The sequence below is a fragment of the Limulus polyphemus genome, unplaced genomic scaffold, assembly GCF_000517525.1.
Source record: "Limulus polyphemus unplaced genomic scaffold, Limulus_polyphemus-2.1.2 Scaffold601, whole genome shotgun sequence".
Lineage (NCBI taxonomy): Eukaryota > Metazoa > Arthropoda > Merostomata > Xiphosura > Limulidae > Limulus > Limulus polyphemus.
Window position 1 is genome coordinate 371,735 of NW_013666211.1, and position 11,343 is coordinate 383,077.

The following is an 11,343-nucleotide window of genomic DNA, read 5'->3' on the forward strand; positions in this document are numbered from 1 at the left end:
TAAATTTGGCGGCACCCACTCCATGGATTTCTTTGCTGGTCTTGATACTGGCATTCTCAGTACATGTCCTGCAAATACACACAGTAGCATTGAAAAAAATTATTAATATCATATATGTACAATTTGTGTATTAAGATGTGTAAACCAACCCATGGGAGAATTATACTCAGGTGAAAAAACAAAATAACATCTAAGCTGGGGATTTGACCTCCACCACTAAAGTGGTAATAATCCTTTTTGACGACTGTAAATGATACTTTGTTTAGGAGTGCTTTATTTGGAACTGTTAATCATTGTACAAACAGATGAAAGAGATTGACAAGAAAACCTTTCATAATTTCCCCTAACTTTGGTTGTGTTGAAGTTCCTGTATTTTTTATTTCCTTGAATCTACAAGTGGTGGAAAAAACTATTAAACATAAAATCTACACTTTTGTCATTAATAAAAGTTTGTCAACATAAGTTTGATTTAGACAAGTCTTGAAGGGTCTTTCTATGAATGGGATATAATTGCTCACTTATGTAATAAACTTTGGCTTTTAAACTTTTGAAACCTATTTCATCTTGAATGATTACAGCGAAGTCATTCAGTGAGAAATACCATTGATGATTGATATTTATACATTTATCAAATAATTTGCAATCTTCCCTAATCTTGTTGTTCTAGAATGAAAGTTTTGGCCAAATTAAAGTTGATCTTGAGGAAACATGGGTTATAAATAGAATACAGAGTTCTGTATAAGTAACGAAAGATTGAGATTAATACAATATGATTTCTTATTGCAGATGTGGGTGGAATAATTATCAGGAAAATAAAGATTGGCCAGCTTAATTGAAGCTGAGAGCCATTTGTTTGCATACATGTGAAGAACAAATGAAACACAGATACATGAACTGAACTTGAAAGATAGAAATTATACAATCAAACAAAAATAGTTTTATTAGTAATGAATAATATATTACAAAAGATTTAATAATTATGGTGTAATGAACACTAACTGCATTAAATTTATAATATTTTCAGTTATACCTTTTATTGAAGATGTGTATAGCTTACATAAATTATGGAAGTAGTTGAAGCTTTTAGTGAAAAATCAGAGTATTTATTTCGAATGAAAATAAATAATTTGAAATATTTTCCCCTTTAACTGTCCTTTCAAAATAATTTTTAAAGTATTTGTATTTTAATAAAGAAGGTTCTCAGTGACTATATGGATATAGGTATCAAATTACACTTACCTCCACCTTTTGCAATTAATCAATTATATGCCTTTACTGGCTGATTTCAATTATCATAGCTTTAAGGCCACATACTGACCAAGATCGACAGTACCTCCATTTTAACCTTAAATTTAATCATTTAATATTTTGATATTTGTGCAATGTTATATGCTGCTATGGGGCTAAGTGCACACTCAGAGCTGTTAAAATCATTGAAAATGAACAAACGTGGGCAAGTTTTGGCCTTTTCTGGTGTATCTACGTCTGTTGTGGGAAGTTTATTTGACATGCTTTTAGACAGCTGGTCTGTGCTTTAGGCAGCTTGGATGAGGTCATGTTAGGTCAACTATGTCACATAATAAATGTCATCAGGAATCACTTTTGTTCTAGTATTTCAGATTTTTAATGTTGATAAGAAGATAATACTTTTAGGGATAAAATTATGAAAAGAAAACTATATAATGAATAATATATAATATCCAGGGTGCATACGCATCCTTGAAAGTCCTTGAAATTAAGAATGGAATTTCAAGGGCTTGAAAGTGCTTGAAAAGGGGCCTTTTTTTTCTTTTCAAAAGTATTTGAAAATATTATATTAGCAGAATATATCGATATATTTAACTTTAATGCATGTTGTGGAGTTGAGTACAATAAATAAAGTCTTTCTTTTCTTTTTAGTTTACATTCATGTGTTGAACAAATAAATAGGAATTTTATAAAATTTCAGTGGAATCTGATTGATTTTGATGTAGATTTTAACCTCCAAAATGTGCTTAAAACATTCTGAAAGTGCTTATATAATGAATAATATATAATATCCAGGGTGCATAAGCATCCTTGAAAGTCCTTGAAATTAAGAATGGAATTTCAAGGGCTTGAAAGTGCTTGAAAAGGGGCCCTTTTTTTTCTTTTCAAAAGTATTTGAAAATATTATAATAGCAGAATATATCGATATATTTAACTTTAATGCATGTTGTGGTGTTGAGTGCAATAAATAAAGTCTTTCTTTTCTTTTTAGTTTACATTCATATGTTAAACAAATAAATAGGAATTTTATAAAATTTCAGTGGAATCTGATTGATTTTGATGTAGATTTTAACCTCCAAAATGTGCTTAAAACATTCTGAGAGTGCTTGAAATTGATCTGAGCAATTGAATATGAATCATGAATGTGTTAAAGGAACATTTCAATTTCAATTATACTGACACAAGAGTTGGAACGTGATTGTTATGAGAGCATTTTCTACATCTATGATAGATCATTCTCCTTATTGTTATATTGGTTATCTTTGTACCAACACAACCAAGTATATTAAAGGGGCTAAAAGAAAAGATGAACTAAATGTTTAGCATTTTGAATTAACTGTCAATACCTTTCTTATTAAATGCACAAATCACACATTGAACAATTTGAAAGGAAAAACATATTGAACTTATTTTGAAACATTTTACAGTTGATACATCATTATTTATGTTGATTTTTTTTTACGAAACGTTCTCCAAGTGTAAAACTTGTTAGTGTTTATTTCAATTGGTAATTTATTTTTTTATTTAGGATGTTGTTCTCATGGCACAAACATTAGAGAAATTATTCCTGACAAAGATTGCTGAGATGCCAAAAGAAGTAAGCAATGATTATAAGATTTTATTTCTAACCAGTAAGTTTATTAAATGCAAACTACTTTAAGATAAATATTTAAAAACTTTCTCAAGTTTATTTGAAATATAGAATATTAAAATACTCTTGATTAAATTTGTACAAATCACTTGTCTAAAACACTTGGTAATTAGTTGAAATTTAAAATTATTTTTTGGTTTCTTTGTCAGATTGTAATTTAAAACATATTATGTGTGTTTATATATATATATAATTACTAAACTTTTATTGATTTTCTTTTTTAAGTTGCAACAAGTAATTTTTTAATTCTTTCCATACAGGAATCCTTTTTCTGCACACATCACAGAGTTTTACTGAGTTACATTCAATATTCAATTAAAGTACTTTATTATCATGGTATATGAATAAACTTGGCATTGAAACATAGCTAATAACCCAAATTTTAATATTATAAATAATTTATGTTCTTCATTTTATATATCAATATAAAAAAAAATCTTAAATTTTCCCTGGTATAAGAATTCTGACACTTGGTTTCTAGGTATTCCCTCTTCTCTAATTTATTTACCACTGCTCCTAGAAGTATGAAATTTGATGTAAATTATTCATTATAACGTTGTCATTGTTCAGACAAAGCATAATTTTGGTAGCCTCAATGTTATTTCGATACGGAGCTATAAACTAGAAAATCAGACCCCTCTTGCCATGCTCAACTGTCACATCCTCTCTTTCAAAAATTGCCAATAGTTCTCTCTGATATTTAATACTGTATTGTTTATAACGAATAGAAAGCCAAGGTTTTAATTGATCAAATGACATATTATGTTGTTTTCTATACAAAGAATTGTCTGTATTGCTTCCAGCTCAAACTTTATTCCCACAAGAAACACATCAGTAAGCTTAGCTGAATATTTAACAGCTCATGTCGCATAGTTAGAAAGCCAGAAAAATTGTGATAGTTGTAGGACATTGTCTGCATTTTGCATGTTATTATTATCCATTTTTTGGTGCATTATTTAATCAAATGAAAAAATTATTTATTGCAATAGTACCATTAGTTTAAAAAAAGTAGGGTTAAGTTTCATTGACAATCAACAACAAAAACAAAAAAGACCCAGGTAAGTACTGTAATTCTTGTATTTCATGCATATTCTTTGTTATTATAAAAGTAACTAAAATGTAAAACTTGGAAACGTTTTAGGTTAGATAAGGTAAAATAAATAATAATAATTTTTCACAAGGTATGCTTGTAAGTAGCCTGTGCATTACATAATTTGACAGGATAATGTGAGCTACATGTTTGCCATGTAATTTACACTTTGTGTGACAAAAATATTAGTTAGACATGGTTCAAAGGGTAATAAAACAGCAAAAGTTACCTAGAAACAGATGTAAATTGTTATGACTTTACAGATATTTAAGATAAACAAATGTAGTTTTCATGTTACAATATAAAGTCATTCAAAAAAGAAAACGTAGGGTAACTTAGATTTACTTTGAATCTGTTTTGGTGGTTACGAGGTTGATCAAATTTCAATAGTACCATTGGTATAAAAAAGTAGGGTTAAGTTTTATCGACAGTTGATAGCATAAACAAAACTAGTGCAACAATTTGTCCATGAGAGCATAGCTCAAGTTAGGGTAGAGAAATAACAGATAAATGCAAAGTTTTACTGAAAAAATAAATGAAATTTATTTAGGAGGTTTAAGATATTATGAAAATGAAATTTTAGAATTTTCAGATGAAGAAAAAGATTTAATATGAAAATCACTTTGAACTTGGAGCAGTCAACACTTTGAGAAATATGGAGATATATTTAGTAAAAAATACTTCATTAAAAGTTCTGTTGTTGTTTTTTTTTTGTCTACAAAAGACTTAATGATTACTGAAAACTTGAGAAATTTCAGGAAGATACAAAAAACATTAGAAGTTATAGTATGTTAATTATAAAGGTCAATTTGGGGTTATGAACTTGTTCAATTTGTCCAAGCCTGTAGTGAGAAGAGTTAAATATTTATATTTACTATTTGTGGGTGTGCTATTGATTCATTCATTATCCTTTAACCAGTCAGTAATTGTTAAGTGAGAAGAAGATGTAACAAGCACTAATGAAATTTACATTGAGCTGATGCTAAATGTTCTGATTGTTTTAACATAGGAAATTGAAATCCCTATGCCACCAGTCAGAGGTCCAGGGAATAAAGGGAGAGGGAAAAAAGGAAAGGGTGGCCCTAGAGGGAGAGGTGAGCATGTCTAACAGTTCAAATACTAAGTCTGTTGATAAGAAAATTTGAAAGTGATTGAATTAACAGTGGTGTGTTTTTTCTTTAATTTTGGATTAAAATTATATTCCATTATATTAGAAACCTTTTAAAGGTCATCATCCTTTTTATAATCAGTTAGATTACTAGTACATTTTTACCTGCAGTTAGCATTAGCAGAAATATTAAATAGTTTAAATGTACACCTTCAATTGTTTGTTTCAAGCAGCTCCATCAACAACAGTGGCTCCAAATCCAGTGACTCTTGTTTCAGTAGCAGCCACTATGCCAAATTCCCTGCCTTCCGTCCCTGTGTCACAGTCTGCTCCTTATCCACCACTTTTGACCACCATGGCACCAGCCACTGTTCCAGGAAGTACTAATACAACAACAACCCTTGCAGCAACTGCAACAGTTAGTGCAGTGACTCCTCACATCGCACAGAAACCCTATGCATACTCTGGAGTAGGTGATGCTTTTGCGCCAGTTGCCTCCATGACACCCTTAAATGAAGGCCCACCAGTTACGTTACATGGTCCTACAAATCACCACATAGAAAGTGTTACACAAGCAACTTCCATCACTACAGTCAGCTCTGTACCAGCCAAAGTAAGATACTGTTTTTATTAAAATTAACTTGAAGGGCTTTAAGTAACTACTCTAGTGCAGAAATGAACCCCCAACTTCTGATTGTTTATGCCTTAAAACATATTTTTCAGGAATAATTGAGTGGTGAAACAGTAGTTAATTTGGGAGGGGGGCATTATTTGAATATACTGAGAAAAGAAAACTGACTGTTATCTCTAAAGTTGAAGTTGTATATTAAGTGTATAATTTTTTCCACAAAAGACAGCTTTGCTAGTCAGTTTTATACTTTTGATGACTTGAGTCATTTTAGTACTACTCAATTTGTATCAATATAGTTACGGATAAAAAAAAAAAATTCCACTGCAAATGCACAAATAGTAAAAACATTAAACTTTTAAATGAAAGTGTTTGAGGTATAACATTTTTCTAGAAGTAGTGCAGTACTGTAGTAAGAGAATATCTTAACTGAGTGTTTCATTTATTAACAGATAAAAAAAGGAGTCAAGAGGAAAGCAGATACAACAACCCCTTCAAACAGTGCGACGCTTGATATGTTAGTATACCAAACCTCCAATGAAACTAAAGTTTCCAGAATGTCAACAAGAAGAGAAAGTGGCCGACCAATCAAAAGGCCATCAAAGGATCTTCCAGATGTTCAGGTTATCAGTCCTGATGTTTTTTAAAACTTGAAATATTTAATTATAGAATATTCATTAAAACATTAAACCTATATTTCATATATATATATATATATACTAATAGATGAATACAATGAAAAAGGTTTTTGCTAGTTTTATTATTTTTTTTAATAATCTTGCAGAAATATTTTATAAATGATGCAGGATAAATAATAATTTATCATATTTTTTTTATTGAAAATTGATAAATGTTTATGATGTATTTTAGAACATAACTAAACCAAGGAAAGGGAAACTGTCAGAACAGATGAAATATTGTAGTACCATCCTCAAGGAAATTTTTGCAAAAAAACATGCTGTAAGTCTAGTATTAAAATTGTTATCATTTAGAATAGAAATATACGGAAATTGTTTGCTAAAGAACTTTTCAAATTCTAACCAATATATCATTGCACATAAAAATAATCTCAACAAAACAAAAATAATGATTATGATATGAAAGTGAGCAATTGATAATAATATAAAGGAATAGTTAAAATTCCTTTAACCCTATGTACATGGGGTCAGTTCATTGGACCAAACCCATATTAGAGAATTAATGTATACTGTAATTCCAAATTTATTAAATGTAACTTCAAGAAATTTGGTGAACTTTTAGTAAACAATACACGTATGTTGCACACAGTTAATGAGATTTTTAAATAAAGTATTTTTGCAAAAGATTTGGTTGTGAATTTTACAAAGTTGGTCTTACTCGGGCTCTGACTAGTCTGACTAAAGGAGGTGATTTTTCTGTTAAGAATAAAAATACTTTTTATCTTAAGTTTCATATTTCATTTACATTATCTCTAGAACTTCCTAAATTAATATCAAAAACCTTTTTCCTGTAAAGCTTTATCTTTTATTTTCTCTACACTAACTCTACTGTAATGAAATCATATGTAATGAAAGTTGAAAAACATGATGTAAAATTTTTTTTATTCTAGAATGAATGCAGACAAGTATTTACAGTTATTTATCCCAAATGCTTTAGGCTTCTTACCTTTTCACAAGTGCTTTCATTTAATTGTATTCTTTTGTTGCGCTTTGAACTGTGTCTAACTACTAAACTAGTGTAACAAATCATCCATGAGAGCACAAGTGGCTCATATGCATATCTTGTTGAGAAATTTTTATTTCATTTTCTCTTAATTTTTATGATTTATTTAGTTTTCTAAAATAAATAATAAATGTACACAAAAAATGAAATTTAGTACTTTTGCACTTGATCATGGATATCTTGTCAAAACTTAACCCTACTTTTTGGCGGGGTTTGTTAGTAGTATGCAATTTTTTTTTTCTACGTTCACTTATGCAATTTTGAACACAAAATATTGTGCAAAAAATACAATGTTCTAAGACCTTTGTAGTCTAACTCTTTCAATACAGGGTTGGGCAATGTGACGACCTCGTAACCATTTTGTGCTTGTTATAGTTTTCATGCTATAACTTCTAAATTAGTAAGCGAGAATTAGCAAAATTTGGCAAATTATCATTAAACATTACAATGCTTTCATATGCAAAATATCTAATTTTTTATATAAAGTGTAAGGTTTGTAAAGCAATGTTTCTCTCATGCCTTTTTTTTTTCTTTTCACATCTTGCCTATCTATCATGCAAAGTAATTTTAATTTTAAGATTAAAAATACTTTTATGTATCAGAACATTTTGAAATTTCATATGCGAAATCTTTATAATGTCTGGATAGTTATCAAATGTTTCTTAAGAAAAAAACTTTATATTTTATCTGTTATTTTCAGTAGTTGATCTCTGTACGGGTTCGGTAGATTTGAACAATCTTGCAACTACCATAAAAATTAGATATTAAACATAAATAATGTCTCTTTCATTCTAAAATGAACACAGATTATAACATGAAAACATAAATGTTTAGACAAAATAGCTTAAATCTCATAACATTATACATTTAAATATATTTAATATTTTTATTATATTGTCCTTTAACCTGTGCATGGTTACAGTGATACAGCTCACGTGCACTCATATTACCATATCCAATAACATAAAACTGACTTTGGTCTGTACAAAGTAACTTGTCTTGGCTGTGTTTTAGTCAACTAGTATTTTGTAAAATACAGTCACATTTCAATTATTATACATTATGTATGTATATAGATTATTGCAATTTTGAAATAAGTTCTTAAAGTTATTGTTCCTAAAACATAGAACAGTAAATAACGAAGTAAACCAAACAATTATCTCTTCTAGTTACGACCTTTGTACTCTGTTGCTGCTTGACGTAGGTTGCTAGGCATTTAAAAAATTTGCACGTGAAGAATATGAATAAAATATATTTTTTTAGGTTTTATATATATATTTGAATAACTAAAAAATCGTAAATTACTACATCAGTACCATAGATTTCAACTGTAATTTATCAAGCTTAGTAACTAAGATGTATTTTACTCTAAAAAAAATATGAAATTTCAAGCAGACAAAAGACACAACCTACCTCATTGAAATCTTGGTTCAAAAGAAAGGAATGGCACCAAGTTCGTTAAAATGGCTGAGAAAGCCACTGGGGGGGACATTCTGAACTACCGATTGGTTATTCATGTCATGTATAGAAATAAGTGTATATAAGGGAGAGTTTCCAAGAATGGAAAGAGGTGGACGGGGTGCTACTGTGTTTGATTTACATGGTTCGTACGGGTCATGGAAAACCTGGAAAGTCATGGAATTTTACTTTCATATTTTCCAGGCCTTGAAAGTCAGGAAAAATTGATAAATTGACTAAAATGTCATGGAATATCAAAATTTGTGAAAATTCATTCCATTTTTCACTAGAAATGTAAATAAATTTAGATATTTCAACCATTTTCTTCCCGTGTTTTCTTTTATTAGTAACATTTGCCGATTGATTGTGAAAATGAGTTCATCACTTGCATTGCGTGCCTGTATGAGTATTGTGTGTGTACAGTGGTTGTGTGTGCTGCTGTCTCGATCTCTGCATGCACTTGGGTGCATATGCATTGTGTGTGCGTGCGTGTGTGCTGTGTGTATTGCCAATATGCATGTGGCAATTGCATGCACATGCAGGCCATAGGCGCGATGTCATATTGTTGCCAGATATACTATTTTGAATCCCATGGAAACGATAAAAATCCCTTTAGAAAGAGAAATATAATTTTTACTTTTGATATAAACAGAAAATGTTATATGTATTTTTTTTCTGACCTGCTTCGATAATTTCAATACAAATAAAATAATTTACAAACCCTTGACGTAATGATAGTTCGAAAATTCGAATTTGGCCGGCACGTACGCTAGCACTATCTGGCTATACAAGTGGACGTGTGTTGTTACATTACATGTTGTTTCGCGCTGCTGTTTTATTTTCACATCCAACTTGGCATTTAACGGAGATTCTTTCGCAATATTTTTGTGACTTTTGACTGCTACAGTTTTTGAAAGTGAAAATCAAAATGCCAGGGAACTGTCATTTCAATGATGCTTGGTTAGAGCACCCCGTTTATCTTGAGTGGATTATGAAAGTAAGCTCAAATCCGTCGACCACAAGATGTGCTGTTTGCACGTGCAATTTCAGTCTCAGCAACATGGGCGAAGCAGCCGTCAAGAGCCACATGAAGAGTGAAAAACACAAGACAAAGCTAGTCAAACAACGAGGTAAGTTTACATTTCTTTTGGAAATATTGCATTGCTCATCCTTTGGTATCCAAACAAACATATTTCCTCTAAATTGAAAGATTTGGTAGTAAAATCAGGGTTTTAAATCATAATTCCGTACGGTATACCAACTTGTTATCACGATATCTCCTTAACTATCCAAGATGTCGGCATCCATCAGACGATTGAATTCGGTGTTTCAATAAAATCAGAAGTAATTATTTCAGTAATTTGTTGACAAATTTTCAACAAAATTTCACAATTTCAGAGGTATTGTGTAGAATTTATCTCGCTCAAAAACACAGCAAAATTATGTAGAAGGGAAAAGGAGTAAAACGAAAACTACAAGTTAAAATTTTGTTGGTACCATTCTCAGAGTCTCAGTCTCAGACTATGTTTGATGTCCAACTTGACTTGTTTTTGTACAACGAAAGCATTCTGTATCATGTAAAAATATGTTACAAAAATAGAAAGTGATAGGCAGAACACTCCACTGAGCTATCCATTTCAAAATTTCAAATTTTTTGGCGGTAATTGGAATTGTCCAAATGCTGCCTTGCTGGGGGATCGCAAGCCGATTTGTGTTCGGGTCACAAAGTCTCAAAGAAAAAAAAAAGTTAATTAATTTAATAAATTTATAATGAAAGAGGGATAACTTGGATTATTATTTCAGCAAAGTTATTGACAATTTTATGATGAATATTATTATTTGCATACAAGTTAATGTGTGCTAAGTGTACACACCCATCAAGTCAACTGACTGTGAGGTTGAATTACACATTTATTTGAATTGAAGTGCTTCAGAAGAATTATTTTTCATAATGGTAAAAATGGATTTAAAAATTGTATTACTTGATTGAAGGAAGGACCAAAATTGCAATTTATCACAGATGGAAGCTCATTTTGTTTTTAAAATTTGTATAGAGTTTTACAAAATCCTGTCAATTATTATGGAATATTTCAGAATATACACTATAGACTATAAAAGAGAAAAAAATCTAGAATTATGATATTTTTTATTCTTAAGAAAACTCAAAATTGGATTTTAATACTACAGTAGTACCCATTTATTTATTTTTTTAATTTCATATCGTGAAATTTACCGCTTTGATTTATGTTCTTTTTTTTCTTCAAGGCTCATGTACTCTCACAATAAAGAGCTTCTTCAAGCCAAAAGGAGAATGTCCTTCAGTTTCTACCACTCAGTCTGCAGATGCAATGCTGAGTACTTGTGCTCCATCAACCTCCAAAGTGACATCTCCCATTCCTGTTGCTGCCAGAGAGGATACATTGAAAGCAGAAATACTCTGGTGCCTGAAAGTGGTTGAA

At 30.3% G+C, this 11,343-nt stretch overlaps 1 protein-coding gene across 10 annotated transcripts in view; it reads left to right on the forward strand.

Annotated features, from left to right (window-relative positions):
* Positions 1 to 11,343, forward strand: part of LOC106459403 (bromodomain-containing protein 3-like) — a 122,199-nt gene that overhangs the window by 30,368 nt on the left and 80,488 nt on the right. For all 10 annotated transcript variants that reach the window (XM_013919020.2, XM_022385883.1, XM_022385884.1 and 7 more), the window contains 5 exons: positions 2,777 to 2,845; positions 4,999 to 5,083; positions 5,331 to 5,710; positions 6,178 to 6,348; positions 6,596 to 6,685. In XM_013919020.2, the coding sequence (XP_013774474.2) occupies positions 2,777 to 2,845; positions 4,999 to 5,083; positions 5,331 to 5,710; positions 6,178 to 6,348; positions 6,596 to 6,685 (795 nt within the window). The remainder of the gene's footprint in view (positions 1 to 2,776; positions 2,846 to 4,998; positions 5,084 to 5,330; positions 5,711 to 6,177; positions 6,349 to 6,595; positions 6,686 to 11,343) is intronic.